Consider the following 23,084-nt stretch of genomic DNA (forward strand, 5'->3'; position numbering starts at 1 on the left):
TACTTTTGATGATGTAATTTCATATGATCGCAATTTTTAAATGAAAGAGTGAAAGATGGATATTATGATTCAAAATACAAATAATTGACATAATCAAATTTTTGAATAGCAACCTATGGCAATTGAGAAAAAAAGATTTTTATTATTACGCATTTTTACAAATTTTTAACTCTTTCAGTTTTTATATGGAATTGTGATAAAATAACAACAAAATGAGCTCAAAAGATAAAATGAAGAAAATTTTTGTGAGTTATATGTTTGTTTCGCTTATGTTTTTGTGTTTATTTCGAAAAATACACAGATGGTGCGAATATAATTTGGTTAAATACAGTGGGTGCTTAGCCCGATCCAAGTGCAAAACCCGATCCGAAACAAAGAATAATAAGCAGTATTTTCAAAATGAAAAAAGAATTTTAACTGGATATTTCAGGCTGCGCTCATTGTTTTATAATAATGAAACTCTCAGTCCATTAACGATGAGCTTGAATGTCAAAAACGATTCATTAACTGAAAACCAAAAACTTATGAAAGTTTCATATTTCAAAACAAAAAGCAAAAATAAAAAGTGTTTGTGCGTTTTTGAGTATTTTCAATTTGTTATCAAGTTCATTAATCCGATTCATTTGCATTTTTTTGACTTTTCTTGCACCTTAAAAACTTATGTTTCTTTTTGATCAAATCCAAATGAATAAAAAAAGCATGGAATTAACTCCTTTACAGTTACATAGAAAACTTGCAGCAAGGAAATATAGAGCTTTTGAGTCACCTATAAAAAAAATATATGCTATAAAACAAAATTTTCATGTTAAATGGCAAACTGCAGTTGAAGAAAAAGTTATATCGAAAGGTGCTTTGGTTTCGAGCAAAAAAGGCAGAAAAGGAATGAAGAGAAATCGGACGCGATGGACACCCATTAATAATAACTGATAATCAGCTGGAAACAATTGAGAATAAAGTGTTGGCTCTTTTGTCGGAGCAAGCCACTGTTCGTGTCAGAGATATTCAATCGATGGTGTGTGATTGTTTTGTTTCAACTTTTCGAATCTATTATTACCTTTCAGTGCGTTGATTTGCTTGAAATAAGTTCAGATGCTGATCAGGAGCCGGAAAAAATCAACAAAAAGTATGCCAACAAACTGCTTAAAAGGAGTAGCGTTCTTCATGCGGCTGTTTCCAGACAAATGAAAATAAAGAAAATTGAAGCGCAATCACCCGACAAAGTGAGAGCTTGGTTCACTGAATTATCATCTCTCATTTCGGAGCATAATATCAGTTCTTCTGATATTTACAATTTTGATGAATCATCTTTGTCAATTGGTGAAACAACTTCAAAACTTGTTGTTTGCCTCAAAAGACAAAATCCACCTGATCCTCCATTTCCTCCAAAAGTGACTAATTCAACTTTGTGCATGTGTATTTGTGCTGATGGTTCATCATAACCTTGTTGTCTTCTTTGGACTTCGAAAGATCTTCCTTCAGAATTATCTTCTCTTTTTTATTTCAACATCCACTTTATTCCAGCTTCTTCTGGATGGATCACAAAAGATATATTTAAATCCGTCATGTTGAATAACTGGTTTCCTATTATCATCAATAAATCAAAACCATCTCCAACACACAAAGCTCTTCTGCTAATGGACAACCACCGAACACATTTCGATGAGGACATATCAAACATTGCAAAAGAAAAATGAATTCTTCAAAAATTCTCCCCTCCAAACATGACGCATCTTCTACAACCATGCGATTCGTGTGTGTTTTCTCAGTTGAAAAATACTCTTTACAACAAGTTTTGTACACCTAACCCGTTTTCAATGAGCCGTTACAGATCTTCATTAGCAGAAGCACTTCCTGATGCAGTTGCAGCTGCATCAGCTCCATCAACCATTCGATCCTCTTTCATCAAAACTGGTATTTTGCCTGTGATGGCAGCTCATGTGTTGGAAAGAATAGCAGGATCTCCCAAAACAGATAGCAACGCAGAATCTTCGTCGTGCGAAACAACTGCTCAATGGAAAGAAAAACTTTTTGGAGAATTTTCTCCGAAAAAGGAAACACGAAAAAATGAAAATCAACAAGAAACAAAATGCGAGTCTTCCATAAAAGAGCAATCTTCATCCATCGACACATCTTCTTCATCTTCTCAGCCGCAAGCAATTATGAAAGATTTGGACGGACATTTTGAAGATAAAAAACAACAAACAAAAAAAGCGTTTGATGAAAAAGAGGATAAAATAAATGATACATCGAGTCATATGCATAATCTTCAAGAGCAATTAGTACAAGCTAAAATTACAAAAAATATGACAAAAGATAAAAAACGTTCACCAAAACATTCCAGAAAAGAATTTTGGAACCGAATAGAAGAAAACGAACAGAAACAGCTAGGAAAAAAGATTAGAAGGAGCAGAAAAAAGATCCGCATTCGCAATGATGATAACGAAGGCATTGCCAAAAAAGCTCACAAAGTTAAGGAAGAAAAATTCTTGAAGCCTCCGAGATTGCTTTCACCTGTTTGTTGCAAGAAAGAAAAGGAAATCAGAGAAAAATATTACGAAAAATTGATAATTTCGAAATAATATTTTCGAAAAACGTTTATAACAATTTTCTAATGATGAGAGTTACTTTTGATAAACTTTTCTTTTCTGTTCTTTCTTTCATTCCATCTTTTCAAAGCATGAAAAAGAAACAGAAAGAACAACAGAGGAATCTTTCACGGATTTTTATTCAAAAAATTGAATTTCAAAAGGAAATTGCATCGGATTTGAAAATTTTACATAATTTGATTGAAGACTTTTGAGATGCCATGAGTGTCAAGCTTTGCATGGGAAAGTCATTTCGCAAGAAATCAAACCAATCAATACCAAAAAAATGAAAGTTTCAGTCAAACGAGTGAATCAGAAAAGTTTAGAAAATGGATTGGGTTTTGCACTTAGATCGGGTTTAGCGCCAACTGTATTTCGAAAATGAAAAACACGATAAAACAATTCCAATCAAACGAAAACAATGTTCTGTTTCAAATCCTGTTCATAATACAATAATCACGATAGTTAATCTCAAATGATGTTGGGAATTCTCAAATAAAATGAGCTTATTTGAATAATGCATTCCTCATTCAGATGAAGATAGGTTTGATTCGAATTAACTTTTATTATAATTATTGGGTAATTCTTTTTGAAAAGTTGCAAATGAAAAATTTTCAAATAAATCAAAAATATCATAATTAAATCAAATTTATGTTCCCGCTCATGCAGCTTCACAGGAATGTGTTAAATAGCATTGTCAAATTATATCTTCCACTTTCGTGAAGTTGCATGAGTCGGAACCGATTTTTGATTAAGATATGTAATTTTTTATTTATTTGAAAATTAAACATTTGCGACTTTTCAAAAAGAATTACCCAATTATAAACTATAATAACAGATATCACTTGATGGACAATTTTTGGAAAATATGTGTAATTATTTTTGAAATTATAACTTTTTTCGGAGTATTGATTTTTAGAAGATTGTTTGTCAATGGGATGTGTTTTTGTATTCAGATGATAAAATTATAAAACTGTTTCAAAAACAAATGTGAAAGCTGAAATAAAGACGATGATCTCTTGAATATGCCTGTTCACTTTTCAGTGTTCATTTCCAAACATTCAAGGAAAATTTTCCAATCGAAAATTGTGAATGAAAAAATATGTTTTGATAAATAATCACACACACACACACACACACACACATATATATATTTTATAAATGTGTGTCATTTTCGAAGTTGTCAACTTAATAGAAAAATTAAAATCTGAGATTTTCTTTAAATGAGAGAAAGTTGAAAAGATAAAATAAAAAATTAAATTATTTATTTTATGTATTTGAAAAGAGAGAATAGGAAAATTTTTCAAGAAAAAAAGAAAATATCATTCAAAAAAATGTTTCTATCATGGAAATTGTGTCGTTGTGACCAAGTTCACAAAGCATTCTGAGAATTCAGATTTAACTTTCATTTTGTTTTTTCAAAAACGAAAAAAAACAGAGTTTATGTTATTCAAATCTCATCTCTTTTCTCAATAAAAATTCCAGCCTGCTTTTGTCTTGTTTATTTGCTCACTCAGTAAAAAAACCACAGTTTTGAACATCATTGATTCCATAAAAAGCGACTGTATTGAAAAAAAAACAACAAGAATGATATCTCAACTGATTTTTCTTTTCAAAGAATAAAAAGTGGATGAAATGCTGCATTGGATGATTCAACAGAAAAAAAAAAAAATACAAAAAAGCAGAGTTATTCTTTTTGTCAAAGAAGAAGAAGAGAAAAGAAGAAGCGACAAACAACGAAGAATGTTTGTCAAAGATGATGAGCTCGAAGTGACTTTGCGCTTCTGTTTGAAGACATGAGGATGAATCGAAACGGAGTTCTTCAATGTCTCAAGTCAATAATCTTTGCGCATTCCTTCAAAGAAACTTCATCAAATGGCATTGGTCGTATTTGTTTTTCATTCGCATTTACAAAACGTGAGTGAATCTTCTTTTGAAAATGCTCTGTAACTCTTGAAGTCCTCATTGCAAACAGCGATGAACCCTGCTTTCATCATCATTGGAAAAACATATAGATAAATTGGAAGGTATAACGCTTTTTGGCTGGCTTTTGTGATGATTTCTCTCAAGTCAAAAAGAAAAGAAATCCACAGCAAAATCATATGACTTCCAGTGAAAACCGAAAATGGAGAATGACTTTCTGAAATGTTTCGAGATCATCATGTTTGTAGCTCGTGAATTCCGAAATGAGCGTTCAATTTGTTTCAAACAACATCCAAACAACAAAACACTTCATCGTTCCACATTCTGCATGCACTCAAAATGAATCACAAAATGAAACGCTTTCAAATGCACAACAAACAGTTTTTGGACAACAAATTCATTTTTGAGCGCTTTTTATTGATTGTCAAACAAATGCAAAGAATGAACAGAAATCAGGAAAACAATAACTGTGATTATATAAATGGATCAAAAGTTCTTAATTAAGGTTCATCGAATAAAATATGTTTTTTGCATAATGGCTTGTGTCATGCAATGATGGATGTTCAAGCATTGCCAAAAATCGTTTGATTGAAAAAACATTTGAAACCCATACTCACACTTAGAATGAATTTGATGCTTGTGTTTGCGTTGATTGCGCTGTTGAACAGCTTTGAGACAGCTGACAAACGCGAACACTCTGACTTGACATCGACTGAAGATGACCATTTTGTTCATATCAGGAAACAGGAATCGACTTACGAACATTCAAAGGAAACTCCGTTTGGAACTGCTCACAACAGACAAAAATCAAGAAATAGTCTTAAAGAAGATGAAACAATTTGTGAAGATTCTGCAGAAACGAAGATGATATTGAAGGAGAGTGAAAAGGGTTCAAAAGAGAAAAGAAGTGAACCAAACGATATGAATTGCCATTTGAAGAATGAGAAGAGTCAATTGAAGATCATTCGTGATTCGAAAAGTGTTTTTCACAATCCAAGATCCACTGTGATGACGATGGCCGATTTTGGAAATTCGAGTTGTGAGATGAAATATTTGATGTTCATCAAAGAAAAGAGAAGATCGATGATTCTCATCAACAGCTTGTCCACCGTTCTTGTCCATTGTTGTTCAGTGCATGATCATGGAATGTCATATGGCAATTTGTTGAGGTTGAATGAAGGTCATCTGATTTTGAGCAACATTTCTTATTGTGTCAATCAGTTTGCAGACATTTGTGAACCGCTTGTTGGCTGTGACGGAAAGGGTTTTGGACAAAAGAATAAGAATCTGAAAATGTTTGATTCTGATTTTTCTTCATTTGCTTTAGTGAGATCAATTTCTCTTTTGGCAAGCACAAACATAAGGGAAATAGCAGTTTGCACCTGCCATTTTGCAAACATCTCACAAAGTGCGAGAGGCCAAAGCAATCGATGTTCAATGGGCAATTCAGAAAATGAATATCGTTTCGAGGGATGTTTTGTGGAAAAAGTTGACTCGCCACTTGGAGGAGGACTGGTTGAAGGGATGCGTTCAAAATATAATCACTTTTTGGCTCTGAATTCGTCGTATTCGCAATGCGTTCGGAGAGAAAATGCAGATCCAGTGATTGGAAACAAAAGCATGGAGAGTCAAGTTGTGAACTCAGGTGATGCAACATTTGTGGATTGTGATTTCAACAACCTTTCAACTGAAAATTCTTCACGAACAAGTGGTGGAGCTATTCTCTTCACTTCTTCTGGACTCTTAAATGTCACCTTGTGTCGATTTCATTCATGCTACAGCATTTATTGTGGTGGGGCAATTTCATCAAGACAAACCGGAAAATATTTCGTTATTATATCTTCTGTATTTGATTCTTGCACATGTGAAGCTTCTGGTGGATGCATTGACCTTTTTTATGTTTCAACTTTTTATGTGAATTGTGTAAATTGTTCCAACAGTTCAATCAAACACACTGGAGGTGGGGTATTTATCCAGGAAAACGAACATCAGGGGCTTGTTGAAAAATGTAACTTTTGTTGTTGCAGAAAGAACACAACGCAATACAATGGAGGTGGAAGTATTGGCTTCCATAGTAATGTTGCTGCCATTTTCACTGATTGTTCAATTTGTTGCGGATACAGCGAAAGACATGGTGCAGGATTTGGATGGACCAATGGAACAGGAGTGAGTGACATTCAGGTTGTGTTTTGCTTCTTTTCAAACAACACAGCTGCAAATATTGGCCATGATGTTTATGCGCATGAAGGGTGTACAAACATCACTGAAAATTCTTTTGTGCTTTGCCGTTCAAACACAGCTGCAAATAGCAATCGAGTGGTGATTGGAACAACAGAACACGATGACTGGATTCCAAAAGTTTTCTTCAACCCAGTGTTTGTGAACTCACAGGAGGGGTTGGATCACATGGCCTGTGGGTTTGTGAGAGCAGAGGACGGATATGGAAGGAGATGCAAAACAATCGAGTTTGGAATGAGTGTGCTGGATGGTGAAGGAAGCAGAAATGAAGTGATCATTGAGTCTGGGGATTATGAAGAAAACAAAATTGATGTTGGAAAAATGAGGATTGCATTTGAGGGGAAAGACAAGGCACAAGTGGTTGTTCGCAACAGATCACCAAATGGAGAATCGTTGGTGGCCATTGGAGCTGGAGTGGGAAGTTTCAGAAAAATCACATTTGTTTGTGGAGAGAATCCATCGTCTCATCTGATGGAAGTGTTGGCAGAAAAAGGGATGTTGAAATTGGTTGAGTGTGTGATCACTTCATTGAAAAACGATGAAAGCTGTGTTTTAACAGCATCGCTGATGATTGTCCAAAAGGGGTCTGTCAGTTTTGATTCTGTTGAGATCAATGGAATATCATTTTCATCTGTTCCAGCATTCGACATCAGAGGTGAATGCTCATTGTCTTTCCAGATGAACAATGTTGATGCATATGGCATTTCTCGAGCGAGTGGAGAAGGGACTGTGATTAGTGGGAATCTGGTGAATGGGATGAATGTGAATATTTCAGGGGGAATGATGAGGAACTGCGGTTGTGAGGATGGGTGTGGAGGAGGGATGTGGATTCAACTGGATGAAGGCTCACAGATTGAGATCGGGAATGTCTCAAGTGAGTGTGCTGATGAGAATATGGAATGTGTGACATTCAGCAGTTGCAGCTGTGTGGGGAAGGGAAATGGAGTTGGAGGATATGGTGGAGCTCTTTATCTGGATGTTGTTGATGAGAGTTGTGCTTTTTGCATCCATTGTGCTCGTTTTGAGGATTGCCAGGCAGAAAAAGGGAACAACATATTTGTGAATGGAAAGTGTCTGAGAGATGTTGTGAGTCGCATCACATTTGGCTTTGAGCATGAGGGCATGACGGACAGAGACTTGTTGGGATTTGAGGATGGGTGCAGAGAGGAGTGTGTGCCACTTCTTCCATATTTGATGGAAGCAGGAGATGTTGGATTTGTGGGAGGAGAGAAAAGCATGGACTTCAGCAGATGTGGATTGGAGCAGTATCCGTGCTCATCGATCAAGAGAGTGGTTGAGTTGTGGTATGGGGCTGTGCCACGAACAATCCGAATCAAAAATGGATTTGTGCTCTGTGAAGAGGTTGTGATGGAGAGCCAGTTTTGGAATGTGACAGGCACAATTGAAGACACTGCGGTTGAGGTTGTTGTGCCTCCTGCTCTTCAGTTTGACTCAGAATGTGTGATCAGAGTTTCATCTGAAGCATTGCTGAAAGATATGTGCTTTTCGCTTCCATCAGCGCTTTCTCCAGCCTCTTCATTCATCCTTTCCTCTTCGAATGCTTTGAGTGTCAATGATTGCTCAATTGAGCCTGTCATCGGAAACTCACAGAATAAAATCGAATTCTGTGTTTTTCAGATTGATGGAGGAGTTCTGCACATGACAGGCTTCTCGAACAAAGGATCAATAAATACCTTGTCAGATCCAATAATCAGATGTGCTGGAGAAAGTTCAGCTGAATTTTCAAATTGTGTTCTCACAGGAATTTCGAGGAGAAATGGAGGAGGAAGCTGTTTGGAAAGGAGCTGTGACAAAAAGGAAAGCAAGAATTCTGAAACTTCTATTGTTGATGTTATTATAATCACGAATTGCACATTCAGTGAGTGTGGTGTTGAGGAGAAAGACGGTTGTGGTGGAGGAATGAAGATTTCGATCGGCAAAGATGAAGAGGTTGTGATCAATGGGTCAACCACATTTGATGGTTGCAAGATAGAGAATGAAGCAGACTCAAATGGAAGAGGAGGAGGGATGATGATGTCTGTTGGAAGTGGAGGGAGCTTGAAGATGAAGGAAGTGAAGTTTGATGGATGTGAAGTGCCAACGGAGGATAGAGAAGAGAGAGGGAGAGGAATGGGAGGAGGAATGTTTGTTGAGCTTCCCAATCAATTGGGAACATTCATTTTGGAAGGAATGACATTTGAGAGATGCAATGCTTGGAAAGGGAAGAATGTGTTTGTTTCAGGATGGGATCTGAGTGAGATTGTGAACAAAGAGAACTTCAAATGGGAGATTAGTGATGAGGAGTTGGGATCATTGGATGAGTTGTGTGGATGGGAGAGGAAGACAACAGGAGAGGAGGGATATGTGATTCCACTTGTTGTGTATTTGTGGGATAATTGGAGTGGGGATGGGTTTGTCACTTTTGAAAGTGGAAAAGATTTCAGTGGGTGTGGGCATTCAGAAGCACCTTGTTCATCGATTGATCATCTTGTTTCATTGAGATACACAACACTTGAAACAATAGAATTAACGATCATTGTGTCAGGTTCAGGATTGCTTCGAAGTTCAATATCATTTTCTTCATCATCATCGTCAATCACATCAGTTGTGAAGATTGAAGGAGAGACAAATGGAACAGTTTTGAGGATTGCAGAAGAGAAGGAAACAGATGGAGAAAATGGAGAGGCGATGGTTGCTTCAGAAGTGATCCTCTCATTTGTGAATGTTTCATTTTCTCTTCCAAATGTGCTTGTCCGCCATCTGTCTTTCCTCAAATCATCATCAACGAATGGTGCCCTTTCTGTGAAAAGCTGCTCATTTGTTTGTGAGGATCCTTCAAAAGAAACGGATTTCTGCTTGGTGAAAGTGGATGGAGGGAGTGTGGCAATTGAAGATTGTGCTCTGAAAGAATTCCATTTTTCACAAGGTTTTGTGGAATTGTCTTCAGATGTGAAAGTGGCAGATGTGATGAATATGTCGATCACCAACACAAGCATTTCGGGAAGGAGTCTGATTTCGCTCAGCGAATCTGCTCTCTCATCAGCCAGCTTATTGAAAGGAGCAACGATGCTGAGAGGCAAAGAGAATGGAGATGGAGTGATGTTGCTGAGCATCAACAGCTCATCATTCGCAAGCATCACATGCAATGATAGCAGAGCCGCAATTCTGAATGATGGCTCATTTGGTGGTGGAATGAAGTGCTGTGTGGAAAAGTGTGTGATGACAAAGTGTCTGAGCGAGAAGAGTGAAGAGGGAGGAGGGATGAAAGTGGGTTTGAGGAGTGGAGGAAGTGAGCTGAAAGTGAGTGGCTGCTCGTTTGGGATGTGCATTTGTTCCATAGTGAAGGGGAGAGGAGGAGGGCTGATGATAGATGCATCTGGCCTGGGCGAAGCACAAGCAGACACAGAGGATGCACCGCCTTTGGGGATAATGATCGAGAGCACCAGATTCACAATGAATGATGCGTTTGTGGGGAAGGATGTGTTCATCCGGTGCAAGTGGATTGAAAAGCAGATCAATGAGAAGCTGTTCTCGCTGGACTTCAGCCAGGATGCTCTGAAGTCGAACAACTCGATTTGTGGAAGCGACGAAGAGAAAAGAGATGTTGATCTGATCCCGCTGATCACATTCTATTATGGGCAGCAGGTGTTTGTGTGTGTGAATGGGAGGGATATCAGACAGTGCGGAGAGCAGACGAATCCATGCAAAAGCATCAGCCACGGAGTGTCTCACATTCAAAAGGGGATCATGAACGCGATTTTTATTGATGGAGAAGGGGACATTGGAGGAGAATGTGTGATGGGAGACGTGAGTGTGAAGCCAATGAAGAAGGTGAAGGCGACAATCAATTTCAATGCAACTGTTCTAGAGATGGGAAATGAAGGGAACATGGTCACATTTGTGAATGAGTGTGTTGTGGAGCGGTGTGTGTTTGAGTTTGGAGAACAGTTTTCATCAAGTCACAGCTGCATAATGAAAGTGAAGAACGGGACAACAGAGATGAGTGAGTGCGAATGCTTGTCATCCACATTTGCGTTGGCCATTCACAGCACAATAATGGGAGTTGAAGGAGGAGAGCTGGAGACGGACAAGTGTGTGTTCACGAGAATGAAATTGTCTGTGCCTTTGATTGAATTCATTGGAGAATCGAAAGCAACCATATCAGAAACAAAAATAGATAACCTCGAATCAGGGGGAAACGTGATTGAAGTTGGAGACAGAGCAGAAGTGGAGATGAAGGAGTTGGATGTTCAGAACATCACTCTCTCAAGAAGTGGAAGTGCTGTGAAAATGCAGAATTTGGTGAAGGATGAAGTGTTATCGAACTGTTCATTTGGAAAGTGTTTGAGCTCAAAGGAGAAAGGATCGATTGTGTCGGTGAGCAATTGTGCCAATGTGAGGTTTGATCTGTGCAGGTTCTCTGGGGATTTGGAGGAAGAAGCAAGAGAAGAAAAGAAAACAAATGGAAGAACAGAAGAGGTTTGCAAGTGGAAGGGATCAGTTGTGGATGCCATTTCAAGCAATTTGGCAATGAAATACACCACAATCAGCAACTCGAAGAAAGGAGGGCTCTCTTTGTCAGGTGGAAGTGTTGTTATTGAGAAGGGAGAGTTTGAAAACAACAATCCATCGGTTGAGGGATATCCATCATTGAGAAGAAACATCATCTGTTCAGATTCTGGAACATTGAATGTTGTGAGTGTGAAAGGAGGAGATGGAATTGAGAAAAACACATCACTTTGGATATTGGACGAAGGATGTCAATTGGGAGGGATAGCAGCTGAAAGAGCATCTCCCTTCTTTATTCCAATTCTTGAAGATGTGAAGAAAACAACCCAGCCATCAGACGAACTGAAGTTGATCATTCATGGGAAGCTGCTTCTGCCTTGTGATTTGTCTGTGAAGATAAGCATGAAAAATGGAGATGAAGAGGAGATCATGAGAAAGGGAATTGATGAAGAAGGCTATGTGTCAGAGAATGAAATTCATTCAATTATTTCATCTTCAGAATTGGAGGAAGTGAGAGACGAGACAGAAGTGAGCATGTGCATTCTGTTTGGAAAAGTTGATTCTCCTTCATCAACTGAGTCTTTCATTCTGAAGAATGGAAGTGAAATTAAGGCCAAAGGAGATGATAGAATTGCTGAAGGGGGAAAAGAAGGTAAATCTTATTGGTTGTTGATAGTTTGCGTAGTGATTGTTGTTGCACTGCTTGTAGTCATTATTATTCTGGCAGTTCGATGGAGAAAGGCAAAAGAAGAAGCAAAAGATCTGAGAGAGATTGTTGATGATACAGTGAGAAAAGATCCGAAGGCGTTTGAGATGGTAACGATGGAGATGTCACCAGAGGAGCAGTGGAGGAGAGCTGAGAGGGAGGCAGAGAAGAAGAACGAAGAGAGGATCAAGAAGAGGGTGTATGAGAAAAGCTTGGGACATTCAGAGTCATCGGAGCATTTATTGAGTGAGAGTGGATCAACAGAATACATTTTGGGAAGAGATTCAGACAAGATCCCAGAATGGGCATTGGAAAAGGTTGATGAAAAAGAAGAGGAAACAAGGAAGAGAACTCCATCACCTTCCATTTCATCCACTTCAACAACTGACTCAGATTCGACTTTTGTTCGTGGGGAGGATCTGTGCCCCACCACTTCATCCATGTCGAACTTGGTGGATGCGATGGCATGCTCATCCCCTCATGAGAAGCTGATTGTGGATCTGAGGGATTCACTATTCATGTTGCTTCATGGAAGGAACGAGAAGAAGGAGATGGCAATTGGAAGTTTGCAGGAGCGGGAGGTGACAGCAGCTCAGATCCTGTTCTGGGTGGCAAATGGAGCACTTCATTCGTTTGATGAAATGGAAAACCCACTTCAATCACTGGCAAATCTCAGTCCTCACATTGTTCTGTTCTCCGAGCATATGGTGATCTGCGTTGTAATGCATTCTGACATTTTGCTGGATGATGATTCAGAATCATCATCCATCTCTTCATCAACAGTTATGACATCTGCCAGTGACGACGATGATGACTCTCTTCCCTCCTCTGCGTTTGAGGAAGAGGACGAATTCAAAAAAGAGTGTTTGAGGTGGAAGGCGCCAGAGCTGGTGATGAACAGGAAGATGGAAGCAACAAAGGAGTCTGTGGCATTCTCGATTGGGATGATGCTGTGGGAATGTTTGACGCTGCAGATTCCATTTGGGGAGTATGAGGTAGAGATTGCTGGGCAGAAGATATCCAATGGTGAAAGGCCAAGCTTGGAAAGTGTGAGTGAATCGAGGCTTCACAATCTGGTGTTGAGTTGCTTGTATCAGAAAGTGGAAAGCAGATCAACGCTTCTGGATGTGAAGAAGGAACTGTTTGGGATGTATGGAAAAGGCGGATGGGTGATGACGATGACAGATGCAATGGACGTTGTTCCAATCAGGATCAATTATGGAAGTGGAAGAAGAGAAGGAAGTGAGGTGTCAAAAGAAATTTTGCTTGTTGAGGAGAAAAAAGAATGAATGATTTGAGAAACGTGGGGATGGGTTGTGTGAAATGTTATTCGAGAAGCAAAGACATGCTCAAAGAATAAAAATGAGAAAAAACACAAAAAATAAGGAGTGAAGAAGAAATAACAACAAACAAGTGCAAGAAAGCAATCAAGAAACATATGTGAGCAGCAACACTTTTGAAATATGATGAAATAACTTTTTAAAGGTGATTGAAAAAGAAGGCAGAAGAGAAGCGTGGTTTTTGAATCACAAATTGTGTGTGAAGGGAAAAACTTTTTATTTGAAAAAGTGGAAATGAAAGATTTTTTTCATTCAAATATTTTTTTCAGTCCATTTTTTAGAGTGTGTTTTATAGTTTAAGTTTTTTGTTTCAACTTTTCCTCTCTTTTTTTCGTGAATGATCAACTTTATAGAATTTTTAATTTGATTGCATTTTGCGTTTCAAATGAATATTCTTATGTTTTTGTTTTTTATAGCACCTTGAAGCATCCATATATATGTATATATTTACCACTCTTTTGTCAAATGTTTTTCAAATGTTTTTCAAATGTTTCTTTCTGCTTTTTTGTCACATTTTAACTCCTTTACAAATCAAATTGTTTCATATTTTTACACAAATCAATTTTTCCGTTTATATTCTCAGAAACTTATTTTCTTTTTTATCTTCTTCATTATTAAAATTGGAGGATTTTTTGTAATTCTTGTTCTTCAAACGTAAATTTTGTATGACATTTTTTATAGTCATTCGCAATCACTTCATTCTTGTTATCGCAATCAGCCAAAATAAATCGTTGAGAATGTATGAGTTTGTTTTGTATAAGAAAAATGAAAACGATAACAAAATAATTTTTTAATAAGAAAAGGTGAATCAAACAGCACATTGTTGGAAGAGTTCCAGTTTTTGATTTCCTTCGACTGAGCTCAAGAATTTATCATTTTTCTTTAATCATCTTTCCTTCAAGCCCACATCTTGCAAATTATTTCGATAATTAGAAAATTCTGATTGCCTTTTTTTTTTTTCATATTCTGCAAACATGTTCTGAATCTTCCTGCAATATGGAAGTTGGGTAACAGACATTGCTATTCCATCCCGAACGTGTTTTAAAAAAAAAGTGAAAGAAAGAAAATTGAATGAAAAAGTGATCACAGTCATAATTATATTTTTTGTTTTTCTTTTTCACCTTCAACAACGGGTGCAACTCAATCAACACCAGGGCAATCTTTCATCTTGCATGCCCTGAAAAAGGGCTTATTTGGATCCGATAATGTTCCTCCATTTTTTGATGATATAGTTTCAAGAACAGTTGAATGGCGTTTTCATCAAAATGTGGCCCATTACAGTCCTGTTATTGAGGCATTTGGATTAAACTGGTTTGAAACTTTATTACATGTTTGTAAAATGTTTTATTTGTTTAGGAGAATCATTTCGCAGCCTGGCGAAAACGAATTTGATAATTTTCAATCTTTTTATTTGGATTGTCAGGTCTGTGTTTTTGAAGCTTTTCTTGTTCATTCTGCTTTTTGATTTTGTGTCTTTTTGGAATTCTAGTCATTTAACATCTTGCTGAATCATTTTGCCAAACAATTTAGATTTGCAATCACTTTGAACAATATTAATCCTAAAAAATCAATAACAAAATGTATGCATGCAATTAAAATTAACAATGAAATATAGTGCTTCCATTAAAGATAACACACACTATTTTCGACTCGCAGAAAGAGATCGAGGTTTTACGGAATTTGTTTTAAAGAATAAACTTACTGAAAAGGATGGATTTCTTAAAAACGGCTTCATATCAGTAACATTTGAAATCGAAGTTTGCTTGCTAACTTGAACGTTTTTTTTTTTTTTTGAAAGAACTCTACGAACTTAAAAAAAAAAAATATTTATTCAATCAGCCAGTAATTGAGTCTAAGCGACAGTTTTTACGAAGAACAGAGAAAGTTCAAAAGGGAATGATTGGTTTAGAAAATCAAGGAGCAACGTGTTATTTGAATTCGTTGCTTCAGACGTTGTTTCACACGACCCTTTTTCGTTGGGTATGCAAGTGCAAGTATTTATTGAAAAAACAATTATTTATGATGGTTCACATTTGAAATGAATCACACATTTATTTTTGATTGATTAATAAATTAATTGATATTGCCTGTGCGTGCGGTACAGTGTGTGTATCACATGCCAGTTGAAGAAGAGGCGCTTGCGCTTGAAGACGAAACAGAAAAGACTGAAGACGGAAAGAACGAAAAAGATGGGCCTAATGAAAAGGCCAATGAATCAGCGGATCATCAAAAAGAAAGTGATAAAGAAAAAACGACTTCAGCTGCTGCAACACAAGAAACAGAAAAGAAACAACCAAAGATGGCTGAAGCGCTTCAAAGACTGTTTTATTCGATGCAGACATCAGAAGAAAGGTATTGAAGGGAATGAAAATTGCAGAGACTTGAATAGGTGAAACAGAGCGTTTTCTTTATAATTTCTCTCTCTCTCTCTCTCTCTCTCTCCCTCCCTCTCTCTCTCTCTCTCATTCGTAAATTCTCTTTTCTTTCTCTCTCTCTTTTTTTTCTGTTTACAACTTATTCGCTTCATTTACAATTTTTTCCTTATTAACTTCATAATGTTTTATACTCACTTTTTTTAAATAAATATAATTTTCAAAGTGTCTCAACAAAAGAGCTGACACTTTCGTTCGGATGGACATCTGGCGAGTCGTTTGAGCAGCACGACGTGCAGGAAATGAATCGGGTTCTTCTCGACAAACTGATGGAGAAACTGAAAGTTGTGCAATCTTGACTAACCTTTCTTTCTTTCTTTCTTTTTTCTTTCTTCTTTCTTTTTTCAAATATTTTCCTTTCCTTTCCTTTCCTTTTCTTTCTTTTTTTCTTTGATTTTTCCTTTTATTTATTTATTTAAATTTGCTATATTTTTTTGGATTTTTTTGAGTGATATTTTCATATGAGAATTTATTATTTATATGTGTGTGTGAAAAAATGTTGTCTTGATTCAATTTCAGCCAACTCCGTTCAGAGGCTGCTTCAATCGTCTTCTTGAAGGAAAAACATACAATTCTATAAGATGCGTCGATGTGGACTATGAAAGCGCTCATGTTGAGTCATTTTTTGATCTCAGGTCTGCTTTCTATTATTATTGTTATTATTATTGCTTTATTCATATTTTCTATTTATTTTTCAACGCATGAATTTCTATCCTTCCTTTGTTTTTTCTGATTAAATTTTCGCTAACTCACAAACACACTCACTCACAAATTAAATAATCATTTCCTTCATTATTACGAATTACAACTTCTTTCCTCCTCTTTCCTTATCTTTCCTTATCTTTCCTTATCTTTCCTTATCTTTCCTTATCTTTCCACATCTCCCCACTAAATTGCTTCTACCCCCTCCCCAGTCTCCAAGTCAAAGGCTGCAAGAACATCTACGACTCGTTTGACAGATACACCGAAGAGGAGATGCTAAGTGGAGACAACAAATACAACGCGGAGGGATACGGACTGCAAACCGCGGGAAAAGTATGCAATTTCATTGTGACATTATTTTCCTGTGAATGTTTTCGTGTTTAATTGTTAATGAATTTTTGATTTGTTATTTCTTGGGGGAAAAAAAAACTGAATATTCATTTAACCATTTGCTTTATTCATTCAAACATACAACGCATTTTATTTATTTATCTTTATCTTTATCTCTCTTTCTCTTTCTCTTTCTCTTCACATTTCCTCCTTTTTTTTTTAACCCAGTCCACCCGTTTTCTCGAGCTTCCCCCTATTCTCCACCTGCAGCTGATGCGGTGGGAATACGACGTGATGACTGACCGAATGGCGAAAGTGCACGACCGATTCGAATTCTACCCAGAAATCTGCCTGGACAAATACGTTGTGACGCTTACAGAGAAGCAGAAGGAGAACTTGAGAATCAAACAGGAGAAGGAAGAGAAGGAAGAGAGAGAAAGAATCGAAAGACAGAAGGAGAAAGAGAGAAAGGAGAAAGCTGGAAGCGCTGATGGGTCATCGCCAATTGTTGGACCGAACAACGAGCCGCCTCCATCACCTTGCGATTCAACACAACCTCCCACTTCGCCTTCTTCTTCCTCTTCTTCTTCTTCCCCTTCTCCTCCTTCTCCTTCCCTCTCCCCAGAGATGCTGGAGAAATTCGCCTTTTCAGAGAGGCCCGTGAAGAGCTACCGCTACACGCTGCATTCTGTGCTTGTGCATTCAGGAGGGGTTGGGGGAGGCCACTATTATGTTTACATCAGCCCCAAATGCAACGGAAAATGGTTTCTCTTCAACGACACCTCAGTCAGCCGCTCGTCGGCCCACGAGGCAATCGACGAGAACTTCGGAGTGACAGTTGCTGTGCCCCCTCCACCACAACAGAAGTCTCCTCATTCAAGTCAAATGCAGTCACTACAGGGAAGAGGCAGTGTTTCCTCTGGAGACAGAGCCAAGCCGCGGGTGGTTGGGCGCATCTCATCAGCGTATATGCTGGTGTATGTGCGAAGCGACGTGGCGCGGGAGATTCTGCAGGACGTGGCCGAGAGCGACATCCCGCGCCATATCCGTGACTCGATCGTGGCGTTCCAGGAGAAGAAGATGCGCATCGTGTTCCGCCTGCACAGCGATGCTTCTCTGTGCAGCAGGACCATTGCGAATGAGGAGCCCATGTTTGACCCGCGTAAGGCAGTTGTTTTCTGGCTGATGCGGACGGCCTCGTGGAAAACGCTGAGAGAGACGCTCAGCCGGCTCACGGGGATCAAAGAGGAGAAGATGCGCATCTGGAGGCTGATGAACAGGGCGGTGGCGGAAAATAGACAGCTGACAGATATAGAAGAAGAAGAGGAGGAGGAAGAGGAAGAAGAGCGAGAAAATCAGGAGTTGAATGAAAATAACGATAGAGCTAACAACAGCAATCAGAACAATACCACATCCAGAAGTGTTGGCATAAACCCCTTCATCCCACGAATCACACCAAATGTTGATTCTTCTCTTGTCCGCAGCATCCAATCCGTCTCTTCTTCTCTCCTTCCTTCCTCTTTTCCCATCTGGCGGCGTTCCTTTGCACCTCCTCTTCCCCCAAATGCTCAATCTCCTTTCTCTTCTCGTTCTTTGTGTGTTTTGTCTCCTGTCAGCTGTTTGGATCCCACACAGCAAACAGACTGGGAAAATGATAAAACGCCGCTGGCGCAGCTGTTCTTTGCGTCTGTGAATCACATCTATGTGGAGGAGATGATGATGCCGGATGAGGAAGTGAAAGAGGAGAATGAGGAGGAAAAGGAGGAAGAGAAAGGGAAAGGAAAGGAGAATGGAGAAAGTTGCGAAGAGGAAGGAGATGATCCCGAGAATGGTGCAGAACAAACAGATCCAAAGAAGAACAACAAAACTGAAAGCAAAACAGAATCCGAACATGAATCAAATGAAGAAGACCGAACAACTTCTGAAACAAGAAGATTGAATGAGGGAAAATTGGGAGTGGAGATAAGCGAGGCAGCTATTCAGGAGCAGATTGAGCAGCAGCCTCTGCTGATTGTTGACCAGGCACAGGCGAGTGTGAGCACAATAACAGGAAACAGCCATCTGAATAGCAGCAATTTGAATTTGATGGAGAGGGAAAGAGAAGGAAATAAAGGGAATTGCTCGAATAATAACACAAAAGGTAAAAGTGTGGAAGGAAAAGAAGGAAAAGAAGGAGGAAAAGAAGAAGAGGAAGAAGAAGCGACAATTGCGAAGCCTCTGATCATCAACCCTGAGCAAATCGTTCTTGTGACATCGCTGAATTCTGAGATAGAAAAAAATGAGCACAACAATCAAAGTAATGAAACATCTTTGCAAACAGACAACACATCTTCAGAGAAGAAAGAAGAAGAAAAGAAAGAAAAAGAAGAAAAAGAAAAAGAAAAAGAAGGCAGTTGCGAAAAGGAAGCAGCGGAAAAAGAAACAGCAGAAAAAGAAAAAATAGCGAATGATGCGTCAGTTTGGGCGTCTTCCACTGCAAATGAACTGAAAGCTGATTTGAAAGAAGAAGAAGAAGCAGAAGGTCAAACAGAAAATGGCAAAGAAATCGAAATGACTCCGATGTACAGCGCGGAAGCTGAAGAGTATAAAAACGATAATGATTTAAAGGAAAAAGAAAAAGAAAAATTAGAATCAGTCAAAAATGCTTCTGCGGAGGCAGAAAAGCCAATTTCTTCAGCAGTTCGGTCTGAAATCAGTAAACAAAACAACACAAATACAACTTCCACGTCTCCAAAACCAAAATCCTCTTCTCCTTCTCCTTCATTGCCTTCCTCCTCGTCATCATCTTCTTCTTCTTCCTCTTCTTCTTCTTCCCTCCCCGCGTGGCACCCTCACCGAGTCCGAAGGAAAACCACCCCAGTTCTCTTGTTCTTCAAGCTGTTTGAGCCGTCCACAGGGAGCATCCGCTATGTCGGGCGCTTGGCGCTTCCTCGCCACTTTCCTTTGATTTTCTTGCAGCCGCTGCTGGATGTGTGGGTAAACAGACCAACTCTGGCGAATTTGTATGTCAATTTCTTGAACAGTGCTAAAAAGAAACAGAAAAAATTGATGAAGAAATTGAAGAAAGAAGCGAAAGAGGCAAAAGCTAATGGCACATCGTCATCATCTTCCTCCTCCTCCTCCTCCTCATCATCATCATCATCATCTTCTTCTTCTTCTTCTTCTTCTTCTTCTTCTTCTTCTTCTTCTTCTTCTTCTCCATCAGGAAATGCTTCTGATGCAAATGCTGATCAAACAGCAGAACTAATTCCTTCCCCTCAGTCTCTCATGTTTCCTGAGGAATATCTCACTGAAGATGCTCTTTCTGTCTTGCACTTCATATCCAAATTAATGACACATTCACATTCCATTTCTTCTTCCTCTTCCTCTTCCTCCTCTTCTGCTTCTTCTGCTTCTTCTGCTTCTGCTTCTTCTGCTTCTGCTTCTTCTTCTTCTTCTTCTTCTGCATCTTCCACCTTCTCTTCCCCCTTTCCCTCTCCCTCCCTCTCCCTCTCGCCTTCTCCTCCGTCCGTCTATCTCTTCCACTTCTGTGACCGTGTGGGTGCCCTCATCCCCTGGTGGTGCACCGTCGCCTCGGCAGGGCTGCGGAGCGGCGATCAAGTGCTCATCCAGCCCATCCCCACAGAAGCGGAGCTCGCTGCCAATCCGCTCTGCTTAGCGCCTGCGATGCAGTCGGTGAGGGACAACGAGGTTGCGCTGACGGTGCGGCACTACACTTCCCTCCGGTACGACCAGAACGCGCCGCCGATGAAGATTTCGTGCGGAGTCGTTGAGCAGGACAATTCCGGCTGCTCGGCGAGCGGCTCGTTTGTGGCAGGCAAAGACGGGGCGCTGTCGCAAGTGGCGACGATGCAGATTCAGCCGACGAATGCGCAGATAATGGCAGCGATCGGCACAACTGTGACAGTCGATGGGCGGTTAGGCATAGGCGAGCTGGCGCAGGCTGTGGAGTCTGTGGCAGAGCGGCAGTTCGGGAAAGGGGCGCCGGAGCTGCTGAATCTGTTCAGTTTGAGTGCGAAGAACCAGCTTGCGCTGATTCCGAGTGTGACAAGGGAGCGTATCTGGGGCATTGTGGATCCGTATGTGCTCGAGCCGGGAATGTCGAATGTGGCGAGCTGTCTGCACCAGATTGTGTACTACAGAGTGGACGAGTCGGTTTACAGGCTGAGGGAGAAGGGGATTACGAACGTGACTGTCTGGGCGGCGGGGGGGACAGCACAGGTGGGAGAGTTTATTGTGTCAGCGAGGCAGAAGAAGAATGTGAAGAGGAAGAAGATGATGGAGATGAAAAGGGAAAGGGAAAGGGAAACGGGAAAGGAAAAAATGGATGAAGCGAAAGAGACTGCAGAAGAGTCCGAGAACAAATCATCTTCAGCTTTGATTGAGAACCAGAGCGAAGAGGAAGAAGTGGAGTGGAAAGGGAGGGCAACAGACTGTGTCACTGTTGGTGAGTTTCTGCAGCGTGTGCGGCAGGAAATGATGAGCAGCGGGCTGAGCCAGTTTTCGTGGACAGTTTCGGAGGAGCTGCAGAGGAAAAGAGAGGCGAATTTTGGAGGCTTTGCAGATGCGCCTGTGAGAAAGTCGATGGAATCTCAGTCGTTGTACAAGACGATTTCAGATTTGAGGAGACAGAATACTTCGAGTGTGCTTCTGGACAGAAAGAAAGAGAGGAAAGAGAAAGAGAAAGAGAAAGAGAAAGAGAAAGAGAAAGAGAAAGAAAGGGAAAAGGAAAAGGAGAAGGAGAAGGAAAATGAGAAAGCGAAGGAAAGCATGGCTGCTAAAGTTGAAGAGGACAAAAGCGAAGGAGACGAGGAAGAAGAAGATGACGATGATAAAAAAGATGATTCGTCTTCCATTACATCATTAGATGAAAGCGAAGATGAAAAGAAGAAGAAGAAGAAAGAAAAGAAGAAGGAAAAGAAGGAAAAGAAAAGCCAAAAGAAGAAAGAGAAGAAAGAGAGAAAGAAAAAAGAAAAGAGAGAAAGAAAAGAGAAACGAAAGAAAGAGGCGAAGGAGCTTAAAAAGAGCGACATCCAAGAAGAGGACGTGACTGAAGACTCGACTGAGATGTCAACAGACCGGCTTTCACTGTCCAGCACCATTTCACATAGCACTCGGAGCTCTTTCGGCTTTCGCCCGGTGCGGCTGCTGAGAGAGGCAGAGATTCAGACGCTTCCCTTGAGGCTGGTGATGTTCCCGACCTGCTTTGTGCGCCCTGGTTGCATCGTGCCGGAAAACTACCCGGCGACTTGTCTTTTGAATGACCAGTGCTGGTTCAGAGTGGAGGTGTGCTGAAGAAATTGTTGTTTGTGGTAGCTTATCATGGGCTTTAATTGTTTTTGTATTTTACTATGAATTGATATGTATATATTCATGATGACTGCGTAATTATTATTGTTATTAATTTATTAATCAAACAAATTTAGATTGTCCCACCTGATCATATTGCATTGGATCCATCTCAATCGAGATTGCTTTCGTTGTATTTTGTGGAGTCAGATATGAACACTATTTCTCACAAAGAGTACTCAACTTTTGTTGTATTAAATAGGGTTTGGAATTTCATTTTTTAATTGCTTTAATAAAGTTATTTTTTTCTTTTCTTTTCTTTTTAAAAACTCTTTGATGATTGAAATTTCTTTGTAAAACATTTGTTGACAAATATTTTGTGACTGCACTTTTTCTCATTTTTTCGTAATTTTTCAAATTATAACTCATGTTATCTTTTTTCAAACAAAAATTTTCAAAAATTTCAGGGAGAAAACCTTTCTGCGCTGTTCAACCGCATTTTCCAAATTGCACAATTGCGTCTCATGCACGATTCTTGTAGCCGTGCCACTGTTTCCTTCATGTCGCCCAACCGAATCATCTTTCGGCCTGAAGACATCAGCAAAAATCCAGAGGCTGTGTGGAAATACATCTCCACTATCCTAATTGAAGAGAAAAAAGAAGTCAAAGAAGTGATGCCGAGAACTCCTTCTCGTTCGTTGATTAAACAGAAGTCAATTGTCATTCATTGAACATAAACTGCTTTTTTTACCTCTCGTATTCCTCTGTAAAAGAAGTCATAGGAACTTTTTCTTTGTTTCTTTCTTTTTTTAAAGATGCTAAATATTGTTTTAATATCTGCTTTTTGTGATTTATTTTTTATTGAATTTTTTGGTGGACTTTGAGCAATTTTACGTTCAATATTATTTTTTTTTATTTGGTTATTTTTTGACGTTTTGGCGAAGGCAGAAAACATGCAATCCAAAAGAAAAGACTTCAAATTTTGTGTCATCCATTTTTTTGGTGGAGTAAATCATTTTTTAAAACAGAC

General features: G+C 39.2%; 3 protein-coding genes across 3 annotated transcripts; all 3 read left to right on the forward strand.

Moving 5' to 3' along the window:
• Positions 1–1,814: 1,814 nt before the first annotated feature.
• MONOS_7459 (uncharacterized protein) lies at positions 1,815–2,579 on the forward strand (the record flags this gene model as incomplete). Its single annotated transcript, XM_067877785.1, has 1 exon — positions 1,815–2,579. One exon carries the CDS (start codon positions 1,815–1,817, stop codon positions 2,577–2,579), a length of 765 nt encoding a protein of 254 aa, XP_067731638.1.
• A 3,366-nt stretch (positions 2,580–5,945) lies between these two features.
• MONOS_7460 (uncharacterized protein) lies at positions 5,946–13,250 on the forward strand (the record flags this gene model as incomplete). The annotated part of the gene is made up of 1 exon (XM_067877787.1): positions 5,946–13,250. One exon carries the CDS (start codon positions 5,946–5,948, stop codon positions 13,248–13,250), a length of 7,305 nt encoding a protein of 2,434 aa, XP_067731639.1.
• A 1,299-nt stretch (positions 13,251–14,549) lies between these two features.
• Positions 14,550–23,027, forward strand: MONOS_7461 (putative ubiquitin-specific protease; the record flags this gene model as incomplete). The annotated part of the gene is made up of 14 exons (XM_067877788.1): positions 14,550–14,554; positions 14,583–14,612; positions 14,658–14,724; positions 14,791–14,881; positions 14,917–14,969; positions 14,993–15,058; positions 15,141–15,281; positions 15,406–15,653; positions 15,900–16,017; positions 16,253–16,368; positions 16,648–16,768; positions 16,994–22,051; positions 22,192–22,317; positions 22,522–23,027. The coding sequence occupies 14 exons, from the start codon at positions 14,550–14,552 to the stop codon at positions 22,783–22,785; spliced, it is 6,504 nt and encodes a 2,167-aa protein (XP_067731640.1). The 3' UTR covers positions 22,786–23,027.
• Positions 23,028–23,084: the final 57 nt, after the last annotated feature.

Source organism: Monocercomonoides exilis (assembly GCF_001643675.1).
Source record: "Monocercomonoides exilis strain PA203 chromosome Unknown scaffold11-1913109, whole genome shotgun sequence".
NCBI lineage: Eukaryota > Preaxostyla > Oxymonadida > Polymastigidae > Monocercomonoides > Monocercomonoides exilis.